Raw genomic sequence first — 27,807 nt, forward strand, 5'->3', positions numbered from 1 at the left:
CGTCAAACTGTGACCGGTTACGTGCAGATGTTCACTCATCCCTCACGACCGAGGCCCCTCGTCTGTGAGGTAACAGCTGGGTTTTTTTTACAAGGCACCACTGTAGTTCACAATGCTGGCTTGACCAAAGACTTCTTCAGGACTTCATCACTCTTTAGGGCCATCCCACATGTTCCTCTGATTTAAATCCCATAGAGAACATTTGGGGATGGATGGCAAGGGAATTTTATAAAAATGGCCATCAGTTCCAGACAGTTGATGCCCTTCGTGAAGACATCTTCGTCCCTTGTTCCCAACAGCCTCCTGGGAACACTTGCATCAAGTATGCTCAAACCAGTTTTTGAAGTGATTAACAAAAACAGTGGATATTTTCTTTGTTCACTATAAGGGTTTTTTGTCATTTTTGCAGCTGGTAAACAGCCTAATTCAGTTTATTTGTTGTTTTCAATAAATTCCCTTTTCAAAGTGCTTTTTGTCACACTCCCCTTTCCTACTTTTGCATATTAATATCGCATATTAAAGTAAATTCTAGCTTTTCAAGTTTTCATATTTCTATCAGCTCTGTATACAGTGCTATTTTATAGACTCCAATAAAAAGGCTGATTTGTGCACAGTCATCCTGCCTCACTCTAGGTCTTCCACATTATAATATTTTATATTCATATCTAACAGCGCTGATGTGCTAATTTCCTTGTATGTGTCAGCAAAATAATCAAGGTTAATACCGTCATACATTTTTTTTTAAGCTTGTGTTGCACTGAACAGGAAGTCACTGTGGGCACTTTTAACTTAGTGAAACTATAAAGTAGCTGTGTTGTGATAATGATGAGGTTTACACTACTACAACGTGACAACAATGCACTCCAGTTGGAAAGGGCAGTTATTTGTGTGTGTGTGTGATCCTGCGTGTGTGCGTGTGTGTCCAGTGGTTCTCATTTATTTTCCATCATGCCTCCCCGATTTGAAATACTATTGAGAAACTGATAATACCTATTTATTGAACTTGAAACTGACACCAGGGGAATGCAACAAAATGGAGAAGTGTGAAGAATACAAGCGTATTCAAGAGTGAAATTGCGTGTTGAGTATAATAATTTTGGCAGGACTGAATTAATGATTGATTTAAAGTGGTCTCTACCCCCCCAACACACACACACACACTTCACCCATTATACTGTATGTGAAGCACTAAATTAAATAGAAATTCCCCCTTTTGCTGTCAATATCACAACATATTCTTTGGCGGATCTTTAATGTATCACACCATCACTGGCAAAAGTTTGTACCCCTCTGGTTTATATCCTGTGGGAAAAGTTGTCTGTCTTGTTTGGTCTTACTTTTCCATTAGGTGTGAAGTGATGAACAAATCAGCCATTAATGATGAGATGTCTTGGAGAAGGTGTTTACAGTTGTCAGATTGGCTAAATATTAATGAGCACTTGGCCATAGAGGCTCCTCATTTAGGTGAGGCCGACACAAAAGCCAGACAGCTTCTTATATCAAGCAGTCATGTGGCTGTTGAGACTTGATAGGCTAACGCCCTGCAGACAAAATGTGCCTTTAATGAATTATGACATGTGTGCAAATAGGTTGCCGCCTTCCATTCAGCAGCCTGTAATTACGCCGTACAACAAATATGCTAAACCATCCCTCCAGAAAGAGAAATGCTTTTCTCTCTTGGAGGTGGACGCAGTCAGGTGGTGTATCTTAGCGCCTCCATGACGCCTTTCAGCATCCTTCACCTGTGATGTTGTACGAAACAAGCCGAGCGTGATAGCGCCTCCTAGAGACGATGGAGCTGTTGACGGGCAAGTGCTCAGACATGTCAAGAGGAAAGTCAGTTTTATTTCATTTTGGCCTTTAAAGCTTCCAGTGGCGATAGAAGACAGTCACAATGGAAGTGGCCTCGGGTTAGTGAGTGAGCTTAGCTGGGCCAACAAACCTGCTCTGTTGCTTCATCACTTGTTTAAATTGTCATTCATGAGGATTCATTAATTTCTTAAGAACCAGAAGATACACCCTTTAAATCAACACTCCATTAACAACAGAGCAAAATGTCACACAAAAGAAAATTAGGACTCATTTAAACCCATAACATCGACAACAATGGTGAACAACGTGAGATATTGATACGCCACTTATGGACATCCCTATTTTCAAACATGGTGTTCATTGTGGACAAACTGTGGTTCGCACAGAAGTCCAATAACCTCACATTGCACGGGTTCACCCTCCCTATCGCACTGTCATTGCCCACATGGGCGTTGGACTCTTCCAGTTGAACGACAGAATCCCCAGATGGGGTGCTGTCCAGCACCCCTATGATGGACTCCAAGATGGCTGCTCAGTTCAGAGCCAGGACCCTTTCCCCAACCTGAAGGCATAGGGAAATGAGAATGAATGATAATGATGAGTCCATTGGATAACACATACTACTGTATAAGCTTGGTACCGCCACTACAAAGTGTGTAACATCTTCATGGCGTCATACTGTCTCTTTCTGTTACAGTAAACCTACCATAAACATTCTGGACTGTTCATATTATTGTAAACTTCCAAAAGCAGCAGGGGATTGAATACTTATTTTCCACACTAGATGATGAACCTTAGAATCTTTCTGTGTGTGCAGATTGCCAGACAGCAGCAGCAGCTACTGCAGCAACAACACAAGATCAACATTCTCCAACAACAGATCCAGGTGAGGTGTCTCTCTCTTTCTCTCTCTCTCTCTCACACACACACACACACACACACACACACACACACGCACGCAAACACACTCACACTCATCTATTGTTGGCATTGAACACTGTCCTCACATTGTCCTCTTAGCTGTGTGGTTAATTCCTCACCCTTTATCCTCATTTCCAACCTGTTTATTCTCTTACGCTTGCTTTATTATTGATCCATGTCTTATTGGACAATGGCAATAACACGGAAGGTCATGACCTAGCCTTTTCCGCTTTGCCTTCTATTGAGAGGTGCTCCTCTTTCCACATACGCACGCAGACACACACATATGTATAGAGTGACCCTGTAAGTGTCCCATTATGACAGAATCATTCACTGTGGCATTGATTACCAGCAGCGATCGATAGATATCCCAGCATCCTTTGGGCTTCCTCCCACTTGTTTGCTCTATTTGTTCATCAACACATCGCCTCTCCATTCCATCACATCTTTTATTTGACATTTACACTTGCAGCAAGGCAATTTCCACTTGCTATTTATTTGTCAACTATCATCCTCAGATGGAAATATGTCATGAAAAAACAACAACATGTTTTTATCCCCGGTGTGTTATATTCATTTCTCTGATTTGCACACTCACTGGACATTACACACAGGTACACACTCCAGTGAGATCCAAAGAATAGAATCAGCCTTTAAAAAGATGATGATGTTGACTGTCATTGTCGGAGGAGTCATTATCAAACATTCATTTGACTCATTCATTTCAATCCTGTATATCACACACAGACATACCTGTATGTTATTCTGCACCAAAATGTTTATTCTACCCTGTTTTTTAATGTCCAACTGCTTCCACATTCTTCAAACGATTCCAACCTCACAATACTCGTTCGGGACACATGGGCTCACATGGGATCTGTCAACACTAGGGGCAGGATTGAAGTGTGACAAGATTTCTTGTTCAGGAAAAAAAGGTCTTGGTATCATAAATAAAATATTATATTATTTTAAATATTATATATAAATATATATATATATAAATAATATTATATATAAATAGTAATCACATGGTAAATAAAAACTCATCAGTTTTGCCGGTCTCCATATATTGCCATGTGCATGCGTGTCAGTTTTCCTCGTCTCTCGTTTCCAAATAAGCCGTATATTGATTCAGCACCTAGATGCTCCATAGAGCAACAGTGTTCCATAGAACAATGTCAAACAGGGTGAGACTTCTTGTGAAGGCGGGATAAAACTACACACATCAAGACAGTCAAAACTCATTTGGACAGCACAACCTTGGGTGAGTTCACAGAAAGTTCATACAAATGAATTGCTGCTCTTTGAAGCACCCATCCATCCTGTTTCTATGCCGCTTATCCTCACTAGGGTTGCGGGTATGCTGGAGCCTATCCCAGCTGTCTTCAAGTGTCAGGTGGGGTACACCCTGGACTGGTCGCCAACCAATCACAGGGCACATATAGACAAAAAGCCATTCACACTCACATTCATACCTATGGACAATCAAACCCAGGTCTTCTTGATCTTCCTGGGCCCCGTTTCACGAAGCAGGTTCAACCAACTCTTGAGTCTAACCCTGAACTCTGAGTTGATCTACTTTGAGACAGGAAACTCTGAGTTACGGGTTTCAGAACAGGTGATTTCATTTGGTTCAATCAACACAGAGTTTGTTCACTCTGAGTTAAGCGCGTGCACCACGACTTTGAAAAGCCCTGATCAATGGAGCCCCGTTCCCTCGATTCACCATGGCAACGAGTGATAAGAAAAGATCGTCATATTTCAGTCCTCTGGAACTGGATATATTAATGCGGTCATACGGCGAATTTGAAAGCGTTTTTAAAAAGAAAAGCAACATTGAAAGCGTTTTTAAAAAGAAAAGCAACACGGCTGCAGCAGTGAAAGAACGCGAGTCGGCGTGGGAGAAGATTAGTGCTTGAGTCAATGCGTAAGTTTAAATTTATTATATACATTTATGTAATCACAATAATATTAGGCTACAGATGCAAACAAGTAGAATGGTATTACAGCTACAATTTATGTCACTTAGATGTAATCCCACCGGCGAAAAAAGAACGTGGAAGCAGCTGAAGATGAAATATAAAAACATTGTTCAAACAGGTAAGCCCTCAGCATAACAGTCAGGGTGCCTTTTTTTAATCATGTTTACCACTAAATATCATTCAGCGGCTGTTTCAGTGTGCATTATCTCCAACATAATATTGTTTTCACACACAGTGAATGAATCACACCGTGTATAGCGTAAGAGGGCGGAGACAGAAAGAAACTCGAGGTTCATTGAAGAAAACCTGGTCCCGACCAGGTTATGTTCACAGAGTCTGTTGCCATAGTAACTGACACCGAGCTTAAAATACCTCTCTCTGTGAAACAGGCTGGAGTTACTCCTCTGTCTCTGGTTTGACTTACCTCCCTTTGTGAAACGGAAAACTCAGAGTTTCCCTCATTTCAGGGTTAACATACTCCGAGTTTTCACGAAACCTGCTTCGTGAAACGGGGCCCTGGCCAACATGCTAACCACTCATCCACTGTTCTTTGAAGGGCCTATTATGCTTATTTTTTGGAAATGCCATTGACAGATGAAAGCATTTTTCCTGGGAATCACCAAATCCAACCACTTCTGCCTGGCCTACAGCTCATGCCCATATAAGGAAGCCTGACTCACTGACATCACAGTTAGCTACTGTTAAAAAAAACCTCTCTGAAATTGAGCATTCAGAGCCATCCCAAACTTTTTTCAGGGTACACTTAACGAGCAAAACTCATCTAAAACTTTGGCATTGTTTAAGGTGAGAATACAACATTCTAACTACATTTATTGGTCAGAAAAGTGGAATAAACAAATAGGTCCCCTTTAAATTGACGCACAAGAAAGAGTTCTTGAGGGAGTTTAACTGATGTGAATAAAGCAGGCAAACAAAGAACTTTTATAATATTTATAGGTCAGAAAAGTGGAAAAAACACAATAGTTCTCCTTTAATACAGATGAAAAGTGAGCTAGTATGACTTGCCAATGAAAACAATATAATAATGCCAGAAATAGTTTTGGAGTATGAAAGATAACATTTGAAAGGAAATATTGCATTATAATATTATATATTCAAAACATTGGTGGTTTATTTGGTCTCAAAAATATTGATCAATAAACGTCAATTTGAGGGACAATAAACATTTCAAAACATACCTGCATTGTTTCAGTTTAATAAAAAACTTTGTTTGTCCAGTCCAGTTTTCAAAAAATGTACATAAAGATATTGTCTCACCTTGTTCTTGTGGACTCAATCTTGTGCTTCTCATGAGTTGGGTGTCTCCCTGGTCAACCCATTCCCATAAATTCCCACCTTTTCTGTAATTTTCAGTGATAAAATTCCCCTTGAAAATAAATGGACCAATTTATCACATTACAACCATTCCAACATAAAATCAAACAGCTCATACAGGACATTCAAAATGTCAACAATGTGTTCTTGTTCCTCCAGGTCTTGTATAACATCTCATTATGTTGGGGGGCAAATATTGTGGCAATGCATGCCGCTGTCTGTTCTGGTCACTTTGTGAGGTGGCCATCTTCTGTCATGCTGTTATCAATCAAAGTGTGGTACTGAGGCTGCATTAAAGAATCTTGTAGGACAATCTCGACCCACTTGCTGAAACGGTTTCATCATCGGCACCATGGACCCCCGTTGACCTGAAGCTTGGATCTTCATATGTTGCTTAGGTGTGATGTAGTTAACAAGCTCTTGTTTTTTAACTGCTTCGTCTCTCTTTTATTTTCGCTTTTATTACGAGGCCTACAACCTTAATAAAGCGGCGATCGGACTTCATTAGACCGCTGAGCCCCAGGGGAGAGCGCGGCCATTAAATAAGGAAAAAAAACAAGTAGGTTTTTTGAGCATGCTGTGAAGCATGGCAACTGCAGTTTTTCTCTCCGGCTTGAAAGGAGCTGAAAAAGAAAAACATCTCCCGTAAAAGCAGAGAGGATCTTTACATGCATCTTATAAACTGAAACTGAAACTACTTCCTATCTTTTATTCCAGTCTGATGTTGACATCCTGTATGAATGGGTTAAATTTGAACTTCATTTTAATGCACAAAATAATCATCACAGTTATTGAACTTATTTGTTTATATGACGCTCCCCGTGCATGCGTGGGTTTTCTCCGGGTACTCCGGTTTCCTCCCACATTCCAAAAACATGCTAGGTTAATTGGCGACTCCAAATTGTCCATAGGTATGAATGTGAGTGTGAATGGTTGTTTGTCTATATGTGCCGTGATTGGCTGGCCACCAATCCAGGGTGTACCCCGCCTCTCGCCCGAAGACAGCTGGGATAGGCTCCAGCACCCCCGCGACCCTCGTGAGGAAACGACTCATATGTATGAGTGTTAGGCGGCGCCAATTGTGTTTTGTATTTTTTTTTACTCATGGAGTCCCTACTTCCGTACCCCACTTTGGGACCCCAGCTTCTCAGTAACATTTTATCAATTTTAAACGTCATAAAAATGCTTACTTTGCTTAAGTTCCTGTCTATATTGGTTTACATGACGTCCATAATTGAAGTGAGATTCTGAACTGTGTTCCACACACAACATAACCCGAATAGACTATGACCTAGTGAGGTTAAGTCGGGGCTCAATAGGTCTTTTTAACTCATCATGGACCTCTTCTACTGTCACGCATCTGAATGTTTGTGTGTATGTGTGTGTGTGTGTGTGTGTGTGTGGTGCAGTTCAAAGTGAGTCGTGCTTCCTGTCATGTGGTATTAAATGGTGTGGAGAGCCAGCGGGGGATGTTCAGCGGGTTAAAGAAATGCTTCCGAAAGTTTCCCCTTTTTGTAGATATGGTTACACACATGCACACAGATGCAAACTGTAGCTGGTACAAAAAAGTCCTCCAAACGAAACATCAACACACATAACGCACAAAGGAACCTACCTACTGCTCCATGTGGGCATTCAAAACAAATATGGGCAATAAATGATGAACCGAATCTTCATTTCTCAACCATAAGACACCTCCGAAAGCAATCCAACTGCTGACTACATGTAACCATACCGGCCCAGGACCTCTCCATCCACCATCTTCACCTCCGAGATTGTCTGAGACCAGACAGTTGCTGAAAAAAAAATGTTTGCATAACCAATAAATTTATACAAAAACTGTTAGAAACTGTCCAGGGACGCCCATTCTCATCTGTGTCTAAATCTCAGTCTGACCTGTCACTTTGTGGAGATGTTCAGTAGAATGGTAAAACTGCACATTTGGTAGTGGCCTTTTATTGTGACCAGCCTACAACAGGTTTCACTCTTGCATCTGTCTGTGTGCATTGGTTTTATAAGTGGAATGAACGCAGAGACTGGGCTCTTATCTGATTCAGCCTCTTTGTGGAGGCGGGCCTACTATCTACCAGCTATGGTAGCTACTAAACTAGCTACATTTAGCTCTGTGAGTCAGCAAATGCTAACTTGAATGACAACAATTTTAAAGGTTACCTGTTATGCTTTTTCCACTTTTATGACCTATAAATGCAGTTAGAATGTTGTATTCTCGTGTTAAACCATGCCAAAGTTTCACCTAATGAGGTTTGCGTATTTGGAAGTGAGCCCTGAAAGAAGTTTGGTGAAAAAAAATGATGGTTTCAAAAACCGTGGTATAACTGCCCCTTTGTGATGTAATAGAGGAGTGGACTTCCTTACATGGTCGTGGCTGTAAAGCAGATAAACCTGTAAGCCTCCCCCAAGGTCTGCTAGTCTGTTTATGAAACAAGCTTAAGCAGACGTTATTGCATTTGGTGATTCCCAGCATATTCATTCATTCTTTCATTCATTCATGTTCTATCCTCACGAGGGTCGCGGGATGCTGGAGCCTATCCCAGCTGTCTTCGGGTGAGAGGCGGGGTACACCCTGAAGTGGTCGCCATCCAGTCACAGGGCACATATAAACAAACAACCATTCTCACTCACATTCATACCTATGGACAATTTTGGGTCTCCTATGTGGCTAGCCATTCGGCTGCTGTGCATCCTCCCAACATATTATTATATCTCAAACACAATTTGATATTGTGATAGGCATATATAGGTATGATTGTTTACATAGAAAATGTTTTACATCTTTGAGTTCAACTCATGAAAAATGGAGCAAAACATTGTTGTGTTTATATTTTTATTGAATAAATATTATGTAAGTCTAAGTGTCTGCAGTAATGTCCTTGTGTGGAGCCGCTCAAGTGGCAACATACAGTACTTCTGAGCAACAAAGGAACATCCATTTTCTTTAGTATTGAACCACATAGATTTACTTCTCTACATAGACAAAAGTACCGAGGCATTCCTCTTAACAAGTAAATAAATGGATCAGAGGTTTAACATGAGTTCTGAATCTTCATTCTTCCTCTGAGCAAGACATTTTGGACAGTTTCGTTGCACTTGGCTGAAGGTCCTTTTCTGTTCCTCGTGTTTGGAAGAAGTAGAACAGATCTATCCTCAGTGAGCTGATATCACAAAAGGACATACACGTACATACGGGTATTGTTTTCTTAGCATGTGTTGTTGTTATGTGTTGTAAGCAGGTATTGTTAGTTGTCCCTGCTTGCTGGCTGACAGGCGTGTGTCTTTGTTAAAGCAGCACCAGTAATGGCTCTCATATGTGGCCCATTTCCTTCAGGCCCACAAAGGCACAGGCCCCGACCGCAACGCCCGGGCCCGAGCTAACGGGCTAATTAATGAGTGCAAAGCCACACTCCTCCGCCTCCTCCTCCTGCCTCTGCTCTTCATTTAGAACTCATCTGCTCTGCTTGGTGATCTGATGCTCTTTAGCTTCTTGTTTGCGTGTATTTTTATAATGAATGTTCTGTCATAGACTTTTGTTTTATCGGTTGTGTGCACTGCAAACAATGACCGCTTGTGCTTTTTATGCTAGTGTACAATTAGTGCAGTCGTTTACAGGCAGCGATGCCTTCATATTTACGTTGTTATAGTAACAACAAACATTATTTTGCTAAATGGAGGGCTGTTTGCGGTGACTCAATAAATAAAAAGGCTGGTGGTTCCTCCTACGTGAAGAAATTCCTGAAAAAAATATGATGCAATTTATTCCTCGGGCCAGATTGATTTTATTTATGCACCCATAACACATGCAGCGTGCAACCATAGCACACTCTCAGCATCACAAAGTATTTAGCACACAAACTGACTCAGAGTAACTCATATTTCAATGTGGACATCTTTGTAGGGCTTTTCAACATCCAATGTTAACAAGGTAAATAAGTCACATGACTAATGGAAAAGTTTGATGACATGAAAGTAGTTTTATGTTGCCACCATGGTTATGAGATGCCTCATTGGCCCCGCAGGCAAGAAAACTATTAATATTGGGTCTGCGCATGTACATGCTCCTGCCTAGGTGTGTGTGAATGTAAGACGGGGGGTGGGGGGCTTCTATTTTCTTAGGGGCTGAGCAGAACCGGGCCCCTGCTAACCCCCCCTGATTGGTACCATGATTTGGTAAAAGGAGATCTTTGTGTGTTTGTGCTTCAGTCAGTCCAGCGTTCCCAGAGGAGCACAATGAATGGGACCATTTTGTCCCCTCCCCCCACCCCCCGCTTTCTTAGTCTCACTTCTTCATAGCCACTTGGACACACTGGCTACATTTTCTTCTTTGCTCTTCTTTCTCGTCACATTCTACATTGTGTGTGTGTGTATGTGTGTGTGAGACCTAAACTCTTGTCTTAAGACTCAAACCTGCAACAAAAGACAACAGTCCAAATAGGATACCCACTCCACACTGTCTTGGCCCACATGGTCATGAAGCTCCAAGACACATCTCATTAACTGACTCATGCAACACACACTTAGCTTACTAGCAGATACACAACACAGGCACACACTAGTGACATGCGATCAGGGGAGATCCGTCATTGTGAAAAATAATAAAACGAATACTAATATCAAATACTCAATTTAACTTTTTTGAAGTATTAGGAATGCATTTTCTGTATAGTTCAAATAATTTAAAGCTTTTTCTTAAATATAAACCACTGAATTTGCACATTGGCTGATCAAATTAAAGGACAGAAACGTGAGATGAGGCTGTGGCGGGTCACTCCTCCTCTATTTAAGTGTGCGAACTGAGACTACCGTGCAGGGGCGGGGGAATACTTGAGTGGGAAACAGAAACAGGCACACGCCACCCCAACCCTTTTTCACTTGTTTACATGCAATTTGTAAAACAGGGCTCAGTTTTTCAAAATATTCACAGAAATATCCAAACATCATACTCAAATTGCATAACTACTTGATTGTTTGCAAAATGACACATGAAAATGAGTCAAAACATATCGGCATATTTTAATACACACATTCATTCTTCAAATGATCAGACACTATTGCAGCCACAGTACTGTACAGTACAGTACTGTCATCAATGCAACATGACTTTTTTTATCAGACACTTATGTAAGGCATAATTTAAATGACCAAAATATGTGGACAAACACACACTATTCCTGATTACTCTGAAGTAGCACATAAAGAGTACAGAAATACTATAAAGACACCAAGTACTGCATCAATCAACAATGAAAATACAAACCAAATTGTTTTTCTTACGACTGTAGTGTAAAGTGTAGACGTATCTGGTGGATGTGCTTATCCAGTTTGTTCATTTGTGTGGTCACTGGCAAGCTGGGGTTTTGTAATTACAAGGAAGTAATCTCCCCAATCCTTATCTGTTTGCAAGGTGCAAAAATGCGTATTAAGGTTTGCAAATCGCTGTGTGTAATGTTTCGTAATAAGCGGTTTGTAACTCTAGACAGGTGTTTGCCTTCTTGAGTGTATAGACCTGTTCACTGTGTACAAATGTTCATTTACAACACATATTTATTTTATTTGACCAATATACATGTTTTTTTTGTTTTTTTTTTTGCACGTTAGCACTACCACACATGCAACACTGTCAAACACGCAACACACATTTTTGTGATTAGAACTGTATCCCTATACCTGTGTCCATGTAGCGTGGGTTGAGATAAGATAAAATAAAAGTTTGAGTTGAGATAAGATAAAAGGGCTAATGATAGATAAAAGAGTTGAGTTGAGGAGTAGAAAGGAGACATAACATGAAAGCAAACAGGTGAAGGCGCTACAAAGCGACACGTTAGCAAAGACTTCCTACAGTTGTACCTTTCTTTGATTAAGTCATATTAATTATTTCCATGAAAGGACTGTCTTGGCTGACACGTCTCAGGAATAGTACCTTTGGATTGGCACACTGGGTGGTGGTGACTGAAGGGTGACTGTGAAGTGTGTTCCAACCAGGGGTGATCACACTCCTCAGCCTGCCTGGGGAAGTCTGTTCCAAGGTACTGTAGAGAAGGGTACGACGACTTAGTTCAGGGGTCTCAAACTCAATTTACCTGGGGGCCACTGGAGCTAGGGTCTGGGCAAGGTTCCCCCCCCCCAAAAAATGCATTTATTAAAAACAGAAAAATATACAAACTTTTTCAGTGCTTTGGTTCCGATTTTCTACAATAAAAACTCTGATAACAAACATTCCACTGTTCTCAAATATCTTAATTTTTATTTATCTGCACAAAATAAGATGAAAAATAAATAAACAAATCAAGAATAAAGAAAATCAATCAATCAGTAATAAATAAATATAATAATAATAATAAAACGGCAAATAATAAAAACTTAAGAAACCACATATAGTTGGGTAAACAAATTATTTTTTTCAGATTAAAATTAACAAAGCATTATTAGAGCCCTGTAGACATGACAAAACACGACTATAGTCACATTTATACTTTGTTATTTACAACATATTGCTCAACTGCAGGGTCTTGAGACACATGCTGACTCGCAAACTAGAGAGCTAGTGACCGAAACGGTAGCCTTCACGTTATTTCCTTTAAACTTAAATAGCCAAAAACTTACCACTTCCACACGGATAGGGAGGATGACTATTAACAGTTATTTAACCTCTAACATGAACATGAATCAAACGTAATAATTTTTTCTGGGTACATGATACCATACAGCATCCATATCAAACTTGCGCGGGCCGCACTAACATTAAACTTTCATATCAAGAAGGGGGCCTCAAACTAGTGTCCTGCGGGCCACATTTTGCCCACGGGCTGCGTGTTTGAGACCCCTGACTTAGTTGAACCTCGGCTACAAGGGGTGCAATGTGGTTTTTGGTGGCTGAACTCCCCTTTAAACTTAGGGTAAGGAGCTCACCCAGCCGGGAGAAGGCCTCAGGGAAGACCTAGGACACGCTTGAGGGATTATGTCTCACAGCTGGCCTGGGAACACCTTGGTGTCCTCCTGGTGGAGCTGGAGGAGGTGGCCGGGGAAAGGGAAGTCTGGGCTTCTCTAGTGAGACTGCTGCCCCCGTCACCTGGATCCGGATAAGCGGATTATTGAATGCCTTCTCACTAGCAGTCATATTTATGAACTGCATATCTATTATTGATACTGTGTACAACTATGTACAGGTGCTATGTTGCTGAGTTATCAATGTTCATTTCATACGTGCATATCCTTCCACATTTCCACAGATATGGTCTAGTTTCTTGATGATGGTTGTGACAGTCGAACGGTTTAGACCAGGGGTGTCAAACTCAATTGCACAGTGGACCAAAACTCGAAGCCTACTTTAGTTTGTAGACCAAACTGGATGGACATTTTGTGTACTACACAGTGGGGGAAATGTGCATTTTTTTGTGTGCTTTCATGCCTGCTTGCAATTTCTACTTTCCGTGTGCGGATTTACGACTATGGTTGTTTTGGTTTAGTTGTTTGTTTCAATAACGTGATTGTTGATCGACCACGTCTTCATCATTCAGTATTTTATATCTACTCAAAAACATCACCATCCATGAGTGTTTGCATCTGTGGAATGGGCAGATTACGCATTTCCCAGCATGCTTTGCTATAATTAAATGTGTATATTTAATTATTTTGACTTTTGGTCTGAATCTGGCACCCTTATTAAGAATGGTCATTCTTTTTATAGTGTTAAACATTTATAGTGTTAAAAAATATTTTTTAAAGGACTTTTAACATTTTTATATTCCTGTGTATTGTAATTAAAAATTATGCAATTTTAACATTTAATGAACATGTTAATGTTCTATCTTTTGTGTTCCTTTTCAGGTCCAAGGTCACATGCCCCCCCTCATGATCCCCGTGTTTCCTCAAGACCAGAGATCTTTGGCGGCTGCCGCTGCCGCACAGCAAGGTTTCCTCTTCCCACCGGGCATGTCTTACAAACCAGGTACAACAATGTAGCCACTCATCAATGTTGAGGAAATAAATGTTTTCTGGGCAAACAATTTCCGACATGACTTCATGACAGCTTTTATCAGCAGTACCTTACACACACATGGACACACACTGGGAAGTCAGTCCATGTTAATGAGGTGTGTCAGGTGAGGAATGTTCTGGAAATGAGCAGAGAGATTTACAAGCCATGCTCGTTCATGTCAGGAACAATACATTGGACATGGCGGGGCCTGGAATGTCTCTTTTTACAACGTGCTGAAAGTTGCACAAAACATCTGCACCATGGAATTTCACGCCATTTTACACACATACACAGACACACACACACACACACACACAAGTCTTTTGGTACGCGTTGGCTTAAGAAGACCCAAAAATATGACTGAAACTAGATGAAGAAACAACACAAACATGAAATTAACACTTGGAATTAATTCCATAAAAACCCAATACACACACATTTCCTGGTCCACACTTCCCACATAAACATAAATATAATTTTGACTAAAATGACGTGGAATGAAAATGTGAAATTATTGAAATGAACACCAAAGTACACTTCATTGGACAGATGCCTACACATCTCCAGGTACACACCGGCTTAAGAATTCACACATACTGTACATATGACATGGACTGAAATGCACATCATTTCAGTCCACAAAACAACACAAACATGAAGTTAATAAGGCAAACACAATTACACAATTAGATTGATAGATATACAGGAAGATATTAAGGGAGAAAAAAAAATCCAAACCTACATGGCCCTGTGTGAAGAAGTGGTTGCCCCCTAAACATAAAAACTGGTTGGGTCACCCTTAGCAACAACTGCAATCAAGCGTTTGTAATAACTTGTCTCTTGTGGTGCTGTGGATGAATATTGGCCCACTCATCTTTACAGAATTGTTGTCATTCAGCCACATTGGAAGGTTTTCCAGCATGAACCACCTTTTTAAGGTCATGCCCCAGCATCTCAATATGGATTCAGGTCAGGACTTTGACTAGGCCAATCCAATGTCTTCATTTTGGTTTTATTCAGCCATTAAGAGGTGGACTTACTGGTCATTGACTAATATTTAAATTTGTTTGACGATATGAAACATTTAATTGTGACAACCATGCCAAAAAATAAGAAATCAGCAAGGGGAAAAACATTTTCTCACACCACTGTAACACTCACAGAGGTACACACACACTCAAGTCTAATGGTACACACTGGCTTTACACATAAATATTACTTAGAATGACGACATGATATGGAAAAACAACGCAATCATGAAATTAAAGAAGAAAACACTAAAGGACACACACATAATTGGTTAGGTTTTCATACACATGCCGGCTTAAGAATCCAAACATATAATTTAGATCGACTGAAATAGTGTGAAAAAAGCAACACAAACATTAAATGACTTAAGTTAGCACAAAAGTATACACACAATTAGATTGATAGGCATACACCAGGAGACGATTCACACATGAATATCTGGTTTGCATATACTGTATATATCACTTACATTGAAATTATGTGGAAAAACAACACAATCATGAATTAATGAAGTACACACACACACACACGCACACGCACGCACACGCACACGCACACATTCAGTAGTAGCAGCTGCTTCCGTGCTCTGATGTGGTCCTCACACATTCCTTCCTCCCCTGCCTTCCTCCAGGTGCTGAGGTTGGAAAGATCTACACTTCCTCCTACATGAGCACACTTGTCCTCCACAAGGGGCAGAAATCATTTTTTAAAAAGCAAGTGGGGGTTGGTGTGTGTGGGGGGGTTGTTTAAGGGCTATTATTAAGTGTAACAAAGACTCGGACATGAAAAGCCTTTTAGGTGAAAACAGCAGGAAGTAAACTTGTTCTCTGTTGATATGGACCCCCGTGACAAAGCTTCCATACAAACACATGGTGACTACTCACTGGGCATGAATACAAACATGAAGCTGGTGTTTAAAGCCGGTGGCTTGCTGCGTGTTGTCTACTAATGTTACACACTGTGCACTAATTAATGTTGCACACTGTGCTGCTCTACAGGTGACAGCTACCCCATGCAGTTCATTCCTTCAACAATGGCAGCCGCAGCGGCGTCTGGACTGAGTCCTCTTCAACTACAGGTGAACTACACCTTAGAACAGAAGTATTTGTGGAGCAGAATGTGTGTGAATGTAGCCTGGCTAACTTTAAGACAAAATACATGTGCCGAATACATGTCCACACTTTTTGGCCGTCCAAAAAGGATACACATACTGTACCAAAAAGTTTAATTTTAATTAATTCTTTAGTAAATATTAAATAATACATGAAATATTTAATTATTTGAAAAATAATTGCAGTTAAATACTTTTGAAACTAATAATATAGATTTATCTATAAATATTTCGTTTTAGCATGTTTAGTTATGTTGTATTATTTATTTACATTTTCACAGTGGTACCTTCTTCAATGGCCGCCTTTGTTAGCACCTTTTTCTAAAATTTTGCCTTGGCTTGAACATTGATACTGTATTTAGTTTTTTTTTTTTTTTGCACATTTTGGTTGCAGCAGAATAATGTGTTGATCTTGCTAATTGATAGCTTTGTGCTTTTCCCCAACAACGCTAGGTAAAAGTGATGTTAAAGGGGACCTATTATGCTCATTATTGAGTTGTGGATTCCTATAGAGCGGCTACACATGATAACCAGCAGACAAAGCTTTATAGATCTTCCAGAATCTGCACCTATTCAGCTGTATTTTTTTTTTTTATTTCATGGTTCCCGCAAAAACAGTCTGTTTTAATGTTTTCCACCCACGGCCAGGCACGCCCACTCTGCTGTGGTTGGTGACATGCCCGCATGTATAGAAACAGTTCAGAATAACAATGAATGGCATTATATCTTTTTAAAATACATACATGTTTACGAAACAGTCCAGTGTGAAATGCCGCTGACAGATTAAAATGCATTTCTTTAGCAAGTAGGAAATCGGGAACTCCAATCACCTGTGCCTGATGGTGGCGTCTTTAGGAATTGTAAACAAATGTGGCTTTGCTAGCAAGTAAACAGAGGAGAACCTGAGGGAGGGCAGAGGAAGCAGAGCTTGGAGGAGGGCAGCGCGCATATCTGAACCGCCCATACAAGTAAGTCCACCCCTCTGTGACATCACAAAGGGGCAGTTTTACAACGCCTGTTGAAACCGAGTGTTTTGAGCTATCCCAAACTTCTTTCAGGGCTCACTTCCAAATGCGTAAACCTCATTATCTGAAACTTTAGCATCGTTTAACACGATAATTCAACGTTCTAACTACATTTATAGGTCAGAAAAGTGGAAAAAGCATAATAGGTCCCTTTTAAATGTTAGCTAGCTAGCTCTCAGAAGCCTTCACTCATCCACCATGACCTACAGGGAGATAACATAGACGCTTATACATTCTTTACATTTCTGGATATACATGTTGTTTACTTACCTACTTAACACACTCTGTATCACAAAGCCTACAAAAGCAGCGTCTCTTTTGAATCCACATCACTGAGTGTTGAAGGTTTCGGAAGAGATGCACCGACAGCAGGTACAAACAGTTCAAGTCTGTGTTCTCATGTGAAAGAAGCGAGACAGGTCATTGTTTAGTCAGCGTCAGCATGTCCGAATAAAACTCCTACTCGTTACAACCTCGACCCCAGTTCAAGTGGGCAACAATAATAAGCCTGCCATATTTCCATAAAATATAATGCTTTTACTGCTGGCTATTCATGGCTGACTGAGTCGACAGAATAGCATTTCGGTGAATACCTGCTGCATGAAACCTTTAAACCAGAGACAGGTCAAGTCAAGCTGAGTCAATTTTGCATTTCATCTTTTAATTAATATTATTATGTTATACAGTATGTTCTTCATGTGTTTTGTTTGTTTCTTTTCCTTACGGAGTCGATACAGCGGAATTTTTGATCTGCATGCTGATTACTTTACGTGTTTTTTTAGGTATAAGTTATATCTTACACTAAAACCCAACTTATTTCCCCATCCTATGAGCAAAAATCTGACATAGACCGAAGACCTTGTGTAATCATAAAAATACCAAACAAGTAGACAGGTTTTCCTAGTAGACGCATACTTCCTGTCCTTCACTTAAAGTGTACCGTGTAGGAAATTGGTACATCTCTATATCAGAATGAACGTTCCCGTATCAAAACATCAGATTAGGAATACATGCACTTGTATGTGTATTCAGGGGTTGCCTCAGCCTTTTTTTATTTGGGCTAAGGATGGGCACCACCGATTCCCCTTCCACCGATGGCTGGACGTAACCAGAGACAGGTCAAGATGAGCTGCCATTGCCATGACAATAAGTTCACTCAGTGATGACTTTTATAATAAAACTCAGTCGTAATCCACAGTCTCCATGTTTGGTTTAAAAACAAAAAAAAATGATTATGACTCCTTTTAGCAAGTATCTCGTCACTGTAACATGTCTGCTGCAGGCCACACACTAGTAGCAACCTTGGATAATAAATGTTTAAAGTTAACGATTAAGTTTAGGGCAAGGGTTATGGTTAGAAGAAGTCATGTGGCTGAATGGAGCCTTGTTTTTTTTTTTTTTTACAATTTTGGGGTAAATATCTTAGACGAACTGACAAACACACTCACTGTGGCGGGCACTCACCGAGGTTCCACTGTAAAACAATTTACACGGTTCTCCCCGTGTCTTCCAGTGGAAAAAAAAAACATTTTTTTGTGCGTGCGCCAGCGAGCCGCCTCTAACACGCGAGCGCTCGTTATCAGCCGCCCATCAGCCACGTCAGACAAAAGCTGTTGTGATGAATCACAGCAGGAATTCCGCCCCAAAAGCACAACACCTGGCCCAGGCAATTCATCACACACTTTACTCGCGCTTGACACCTGTGCTGCCAGAATAGCACTTAGCACTATAATGGTTATCCTAGTGCATACAGTATTTGCAAGGAGGAAAATCAAGTGTGTGATCCTTAAAGGCTTTTAAGTTTGGGCTTTCACTGCACAGTACCCACACACACACAGACACGCACACGAACACACAGGAGTGTTGCTTCATGGTGTCGCTTCTACCGGAGCATGGCTTTTTTTCCGCTTATGTGAGTTTATTCTTTTTGCATTGTGCTTTTGGCCTAACCAGGCTCTCATTAGCAGCTATTGACACAGCAAAGCGACATAGAGGGGGAACAGGGGGTGGGTGCAGCGTGGTGGGGTGTCGCCCTTTTGAAACGATCAAAAGAACGGGATGATGTCGGAGATGCAACTCCAATACGTGATGAAGAAGGCAAAGAAGTAAGAACCTGAATGAGACAGGAAGCTGTTCGTGGAATGTTTATGAGGGAATAAAGAGTAATTATGTGAGGAATGTTTGCAAGATGCAGGCGTTGGCTGGTAGCACATGTTTGGACATTGTTTTGACAACAATAACGATGCCAGAAGCAATTATGATGACATTTATAGGCTGTAGCTTTTGTACCCCTTGTGTGTAGCTACACCTGCAAAGTTGTCACCCAATAATATTAATACAGGCAGTCCTTGTGTTGTTGTGATGAAAAAAAAGAACAGTGTGCAAAAACAAATCAGAGGACTAGTTACAGTACATGTGTGCAGTGAAAGAATACTTTTCTGTTAACTTTTAACCTTTAACCTCCATGATGTCATGATGTCTGAAGTGTGGGGCAAAATTGAAAAATGAAGATAAATGGTCAGAAAGTACAGAAATGCTAACCAACTTGGGCTGCATGCTAGGTGTAAGCCTTTCCACTGCTGTGGTCATCATCAAGGATAAATATTATATCCTTGAACATGTGAAAGATCTGCTCCTATGAAAAGGACAGTGATAAATAAGCAGCTTAGTGGTCTCAATATTGAAACTTCCTCCTACCAATAAGCTTGTCTCTCCCTCCCTTGTAACGCCCCTTAAAGAGTGCAAGACAACAAGTTTTTACTTCTTGTATTTTATCTTTTTATTGCTGTATTTTGTATGTCCTTCATGTACTCTGTGTACATGAAGTATAAGTTCCAAATGACACTAAAACCCAACTTACATGCCATCGTAGGAACTAAATCGTATTTAGATTGAGGACCTCCTGTGGACACATGGTTTCCGAGTAGATTCAAGACACACTTCCTGTCCTTCACTTAATGTATATCGGTTGGGAATTGGGACGCCTTTATGCCAAATTGAAAGTTCTGCATCGAAATATCCGATTACGATTACATGTACCCTTACATGTATTGGGTTTGGGACTGGCATTGGACAAATGACTGCATATTCCCAGGCCGAGTATCAAAGCCACGCCATCTGCACGAACGGGAACAGCCTGTACTATTACACCAGCAGAAAATAATGAACATACAATATGCACAGTAATATGTATTATGTCTCTGCTGTCAAATTGAAGGTTGGATTTCGGTCGATCACTTCCAGATTCAAAGTCTACTTTGTCGCCATTGTGTGTTGTGTTAATGAGCCAAACAACATTACTACAAACCTTCTGAAGAAAATGGTCACCAGTTATACTCAGCATGTACAAAAAAAGGCTTGGTGCTGGTTAAGCGATTCAACAATAATCCAACTAATCACTGTGTCATGGTTTCTGTCACATTAGCACACATGTCAGCTGGCCCGGTCAAATAGCACAGACAGACGAGACTGGCTTTGCGCCGTTCTGTCAATTTGTAATTTAGAAAATTGTAGTCTTTGTAGTCCCTCAGGAGGAGGCGAGTAAAACAGGTAGAAGTCTTGTTGACGTTGCACATCGCTTCGCTCAGTCACCTATTGATCTGCGATGGAGAATAGACTAGAACAGCACTGATCACCAAGCGACGTGCCACATTGAACGGGTTCTTGCATGGTGTGTGCCACCTCTTCGTTAAAGGGTTAGGACTCAGGCTACATCTAAGCTTCGGATTGGGCTAGGATTGAGTGCAGTTTTCCTTTAAGTCAAACAATAGTTGAATAGTCAGTAGTTCTGGCCATTGTGGTTTGCAAAACATCTGGCTCCTATTTATTTATTTAAGCAGCTCCCTGTCAGAGGCATAAAAAATCCAGCAGCAGAAGTGGCTCTGTGTTGGTCTTGACTGACACAAGAGGCCTCGCCGCCACCCCGCTCTCGCCCATCCATGTTGCATTCTTACGAGGATTTCATCTCGCCGGGGGTCGGCTCGAGCACCGCCGGGCCTTCCAAGTTAAACAAGTGGCGTGACATCAGGGCTTTGTCTCAGTGGCAAAGCCCCTTCTGTTTGTGTTTAATATCTGCCTCAGAGGCACTCAAAGACGGCCCGCCAACTTCTTCCCCAGCCTGACCGCCGAGCTTGATGCTTCGGAGGTGAAATGACGCTGGTCTCGGGTGTCTGTGGGCTCACTTCCTCCCTCTGTGTCTTCATCCCTTCATCCCTCGCTCGCTTTTCCTCCTCTGGATCGCTGGTCCCCGGTGGCTTTGCAGTTATGACTACAGGGAAATCGGATCTGCCAACACTGGGGGACGTTTGGGCATAGTGAGGCCAGGAGGGACGCAGATTAGAGGATGAAGATAAGATGGGAAGGAACAGATGGTGAAACCAGCGAGGAGAGTGAAAGCAGACAGTGGCTGTGTCTCAATTGGCTCACTTTTGTACTGACGCTTAGTCTTTTGAGTGCATAAGTGCGTTCACACTGAAGTAAAACAAAACTGCAGTGCCCGGATGTTGCACTCAGAATTCTCCAAATAGTGAGCGCACATTGGAATTTGGAATTGGAACACACACACGTCTTAGACAATCAGGAGACCCCTTAAGGCCAAAATGGTGACAGACACCCTCCAAAGTCTTCTTCCCAGTCAAGTAGAAGCTGTTAAAGCTGCAAAAGCACATATTCTCCACTTCCTGCAGGAATTCCGTGTCGTGTCCTTTGATGGTCCAGACTCTGGCCTGCTGATCTTAGTCGGCTCTGTGGTTCTTGCTAAGTACCTTGGAAGGAAAATGGCAGCTGTTTTTTTTTTCTCTACATTGAGCGTTTCCATCCACCGCAGTGGGCTCGTCCCTTCCAAGTCTTTTTTAAACGTTCTATTGTGTGTTACTGCTTGAAGACTGCCAAACTTGCAATGGTTACAAGTCTTTGAGGCGATCGGGAGCAACAAGCGCGGCCTCATGAAGCCATTTGTCATTTTAATTCCACTTGTTTTCACTTACAGCGTGACTCTGTCATAGCAACCCAAGCTTATTTTGCTGAACCGCTACGTGGGTGTCCTAAAGATATAGACAAGGAAGGACGCAGGCTTTGGGATTTGGTGTTTGGAAGAAAATTAAAGAATGTTCTATAAGGATGCCCTCCAACAGTTAGTGGGATGCTCATGTTGAGTGAGTTATTGACGTGTGTGTGCTGTAGACTATGAATGAAAGAGGAAAAAGCCACTAACTGGCCACTGGCGAGCGATGTTAACAGCCTGTCGGTTTCACTGGTTTTCTTGCTTTCTTCAGCAGTTGTATGCTGCCCAGCTGGCAAGCATGCAGATCTCACCGGGGGCCAAGATGGCTCCCCTCCCACCGGGGCCCAACGCCTCCGGCCCCCTGTCACCCTCCACCCTGAAGAGCGAGAAGAGAGCCTCCAGTCCTGTCGCTCAAGTCAAGGTGAGTCCTGGTCTTCTTGCCTGACTGGAGAGTGTTTTTTTTTTTTTTTATAGAGGGAAACGAAACCAGCTCATGTTCTTCCATTAGAAACACACACATTCTCACACACACTCACACACAGACCGACAAAGTGACACTGGCGCTGGCTGCTGTTTGGCTGGAGGCCAGACCTCTTCACTGGAGAGAGCGTACGCCTCGTCTTTATTTGACGACCGGGCTCTATAATGGAAGCCATATGCGAGTGTGTGTGTTTGCATGTGTGTGTGTTTAGCAGCTGCGAGTCACAATGGGCACACGTCAGCGCTCGCCGCAGTCAAACGCTAACGCTGCGCCTTCTGAACTCCACGCCAGACACTAAGCACACACGCCTTCCCTTCCACCCCCACTCAGCCCACTGGCATGCCACCGCAGCGTAACACACACACACACACACACAGACACCTTTCTACTGACTTTCTCCATCTTTCACCAAACTTTTTTCCTTCCAGGCATTAACTTGAGTAGGCAAATAACTTGACTACTATATATTATACTTAATTATTTTAATAAATTAATTATATAGTATAAATATTGTACATAAATAGTAGAATTAGTGGAGGAAAATGCACTAAAACTAATACTAACAAACACTAAATGATTATTATGAAAACAATAGGACCTTTGCAAACTTTATGCTTGGACCCAAATAATAGTTATATAAATAATATTATAACAACATTGGTATGCTTCATGATGGGAGCGTGTGACAAAATGATTTTATTCTGGATTATTTAAAAATCTTTGGGCTGAAACATAGCCAAATGCTGCTTCACTGTTTTTATTTTGGACTGCGGGCTCCTCGAGCAAAAAAGTATGTCGTTTACAGTGAATAGCTTTTTACAGACAATCGTGACAAATTGCTCATTGAGAATGTGTAGCAGTGAAAAAAGAAAGAACATTAAAAGTAAATGGATGAAGCTGGCAGGCAGCAGTGGACTTTAATTACAACTATAAGTGATGAAGGATCTTTATTGTTGCAAAGTTCGCTGTGATCGGTCATTAATTTGATGCCAAAAATTAGCAAGTTTCATAATCATTTCAGCACTTCCATTTTTTTTAGTATAAATAAAAATATATACTTTACAACAAAGTGTCACAACAAAACCAGTAGCAATACAGAACACAATGTGCAAAAATAATATGCAAGATCTTACACAACCTTCAAGCCCCTTTTGCAGGTTAATGAGTCTGCATTCATTTAGGCACCCTTATTATTATTATAGTTATTTGGTCCTGTTATGACCGTCACAGTTGCCATAACAATATCACGTTTTTGTCCGCATCCCTACTTATGATTCCACTGACATGTTGTCTTCCAGGAAGAAGGATCCACACAGCCTCTCAACCTCTCAGCCCGACCCAAGACAGGAGAGCCTCTTCGGTCACCGACATCACCAACTCAGACGTTGTTCTCCGGCAACAAGACCAGCCCCACTAGTGTAGGCAAGGCCCGCATCCCCAGTCCGGTCTCCTCTATGGGCCGGAACGCATCCCTGGGTAAGTGGCAAGCACTTGAAAGCATTCACCAATTAATCAGCTTGGTAACCAATCAGGTCTATTGAACTGCAACTATAAAGGGCGAGCTAAAATGGTGGATATTTTGTGGCTCTGCGAGGTTTTGGACTTCGACACAGACACAAAAGTTGTGAACGTTGTACAACGCAATTGATTTGATAAATATACAAAACTACAAAAGTCTGTAGGAATATAAGAAGCGCCGAAAAAAGAGGCCATTCATATCCCGTAGTGCCATTTACACACATTAGGAACGGAGTAACAGAGTACACACAGAGACACAACAGTAAAAAGTAACCTACCTGTAACAAAAAGCTACAACAACAAATAAGACTTAGAGGGGAAGTTAGTAGCGAGCAAACCAGAGACCATGGAAATAGTGGCACAGACGTCAACATGGGGAACAATCTGGCATCTTCTTTGCCAGACTAATTGCCGATTGTGTCCACCTGGCTCCTTGCTCCGCACCCAGCCACTTAACAAAGCTGCCTGCACGACAAAGGATAAACAGGAAAAGCAAGCGGAAACAGGAAATTCATCAATAAAAGGATGCGGTTTCGATGCAGCAAGGCGTGACTTCAATCCTGGCAGCATAAAGGCGGTCAGGTCTTGGTGGAGGTCTGCGCTCAATGACATTTTTTTTTTTTTTTAACATGCATGGCTTGCTCCTTTCCACGCTTTGCCAAGTGGGAAGGCGTCAGAGGGAGGCGTGTCAAACAACCAGTTGGTTTGAGAAGGAGGTGTGTTCACTGAAGAAGCTAAGCAAGTGTTGGGTTGGCATCCTCCATGCAGTGTAAAACTTGCCTCAACACTCCCACCCCCGGCACCACCCAGCGTGGCACGTGCCCTGTAGACAGCCGCCCCCACCAGGAGTGTGTACGTATTTGTCTTTTACAGGAGGGCAAAGGCCTGTATTTAGCCTCCATGAAAAGACTGCCAGCGGAAACAGTGAAAACCAACACACGCTATTTGCCTTTTTAACAGCTTCCTCACATCATTGTCTGCTGGGACCAGACCCTTTATGCCCCTACCTCTGCTATCTGTTATTAAGCTAATCTAAAGCCTCTCATTAGACCTGAAAACAATTTGAGCACAGCGGCTTTGACGCTGCTGCTTGCTATTTTCTAACACTTTGAACGGCCACCCAGACATCGAGGACTTCCCACTTGTCTGCTAATTAAAACCGGCAAAGGCGACGGAAAGTTTTACATCCTTTTATTGACTTTCTGTGCCCCCCAACCCTTTCCTTATTCAAATGTACGTCTGCTTCAAAGAGAGAAAGACGTAAATAAGCAGGAAGAGGTTGGAAAACAACAACAAAGATGTCTGTGTGTTTTTCATCTTCTTTGTGTTTAGACATTTATTAGAATAAGAACACACTTCATGGCTTTTCTAAGGTGTTTTTTGTTTGGTAAGCTGGTGTCGCCATACTGTCTACTGAGTGTTGCATGTCATGTTCATGGTGTAATCCAGCCTGGGCTGCTGGGATAGACTCCAGAACCAGAACCTGGCTTAGAATGTATAATGTAGTACTCAAACCATGCATGTCAGCAACACTTTCTAAAACAAGTTCTAAAATGTGTCCTTAAGCCCTTAAGTGACGTACACTATAGGAAACATACTGGAGTGGTTGTCATGTGACTATCCCAGGACATGGCTCATTTCCAAAAATTATATTTTTTGTCATTTTAAAGCCATTTAGTACTTCAAATGTTTTTTGTCAAATATTACAATTCAACAAGCTACGAAAATATTGAGTTTCAGTGTTAAATTGCTCTTGAAAGCTAAAAAAATGCAATTCAAAGTACTTTTGGGGGACAAAGCACAATCCATCCATCCGTTTTCTATGCCGCTTGTCTTCATTAGGGTTGCGGGGGTAGCTGGAGCCTACCCTAAATAACTGCGGGCAGTCACCACCCAATCACTGACATTCATACCTATGGACAATTTGGAGTATTTGCAATGTGGGAGGAAACCGGAGTACCCAGAGAAAAACCATTCATGCACGAGGAGAACATTCAAACTCACCACAAGGATGCCCAAGCTGAGATTTGAACCCAGTTTTGTACTTTGCGATGAGTTCTTTCTTGAATTTAATTATATTTCTCATTCTAAATTTGATAAAATGTGCAACTTTCTTTGGCCCCATTGCGTGTTGTTTAGCAGTCACAGACAGTGAGTCAGCAATGACTAGGGTGCTTTTTTTGGGCACTCTATTCCACAGAATGATACAGCACAGGGCAAACAGGCGGGTTTGTTAAGTGCAATATTGTACGATAACCGAGACAGTGTATGAAAACTGACAACAACATTTTGGTTAATGTTTTAAAAAAAATGTCTCTTTATTTATCTTGAACAATGTAACATTACACACCATAAATGATGATAATGATGCTAATGTGTGGTCTGTGATATATCACCATTCATTTTACATGAAGCATTAATAGTTGCTTCTTGTGGGTTTTCAATAGAACCAAAAGCAGTAGTGGTGTTCTTGTTCTTGCAGACATCCTGTCCAGCCTGAACTCCACGGCTCTTTTCGGGGACCAGGACGCAGTGATGAAGGCCATCCAGGAGGCCAGGAACATGAGGGAGCAGATCCATAGAGAGCAGCTCCACCAGCAGCAGCAGCAGCCTCATCATCATCATCCCCCTCCTCCTCTAGCCCCTCCTGGTCACCAAAACCTGGAGGTCAAACTGTCGGCGCTGAGCAGCATGAGCCTCAACAATGGCAACAAGGTGAGAGACAGAATCACATCATTTTTGACCTGAATGGCACGAATAATACAGTCACAGACGTTCACGTGAGGATGCTTCCTGTTTACACATGTACACAATACAGAAAATGTTAGTAACAATGACATGTTTTCCACAATCACAACACATTATAGTAAGTAATAATCTTAATCGAATAGTATAATCAATAAATAAGTATAATAGACATAAGAGAACGAGTTCGGTCTTCTGCTTGTATTGCTGCTTCTATTGTTTTTAGACGTTGTTCATCTTGGTGGATGGTTTCTTAATCCATAATGGTTTCTTGATCACTATCTCTGATACCAGCCTGAAATGTATTCAGTATCGGATCAGAAAGGAAATCCGTGGTATCTCACATCATTAGTGGAAGTCATTATTGATTAGCTGTTTACAAAATATGCACACAATTTCTGCTTCATAGATAATGTTGCCAAAGTATAAGAAATCCAAAAGCAATAGTTACTTTTCACATCCACCACCATCACATCCATTGATTAGCATCAGAAGCGCCTTCAACTCTTTCTGTTTTGCATCGAACACATACCAGCTACAAATCGAGAAGCAAGTAGTTACTCCACATGAATTAAACATTTACTTAATTCTGTATTTATATCTAAAAATCATGTGGCGTCCAATCATCCCGATCACTATTATTCCATTTATTTACATACATTTCTATTAATTTATTAACATATATTTATTCACTGCTATTGTCCATGAACTTGTACAGTTATCTTTTTACATGTTTTTGTAACGATGTGGCGCTTTAAAAAAAAAGGTTTCAAGTGCACCTAAAAAATGGAAATAGGATATGGTATAAAAGCTAATTGATTTTTAGCAGTTGAGTTCAGTTTAAGAGACCAGT

At 41.3% G+C, this 27,807-nt stretch overlaps 1 protein-coding gene across 3 annotated transcripts in view; it reads left to right on the top strand.

Moving 5' to 3' along the window:
• Positions 1–27,807, top strand: part of LOC131130813 (transcription factor SOX-6-like) — a 119,026-nt gene that overhangs the window by 69,208 nt on the left and 22,011 nt on the right. For 2 of the 3 annotated variants that reach the window (XM_058074833.1, XM_058074832.1), the window contains 6 exons: positions 2,630–2,698; positions 13,893–14,013; positions 16,071–16,150; positions 22,482–22,631; positions 23,990–24,167; positions 26,692–26,924. In XM_058074833.1, the coding sequence (XP_057930816.1) occupies positions 2,630–2,698; positions 13,893–14,013; positions 16,071–16,150; positions 22,482–22,631; positions 23,990–24,167; positions 26,692–26,924 (831 nt within the window). The remainder of the gene's footprint in view (positions 1–2,629; positions 2,699–13,892; positions 14,014–16,070; positions 16,151–22,481; positions 22,632–23,989; positions 24,168–26,691; positions 26,925–27,807) is intronic. The other variant, XM_058074834.1, reaches the window with a different exon arrangement.

Source organism: Doryrhamphus excisus, chromosome 6 (assembly GCF_030265055.1).
Source record: "Doryrhamphus excisus isolate RoL2022-K1 chromosome 6, RoL_Dexc_1.0, whole genome shotgun sequence".
NCBI classification, from domain to species: Eukaryota; Metazoa; Chordata; class Actinopteri; order Syngnathiformes; family Syngnathidae; genus Doryrhamphus; species Doryrhamphus excisus.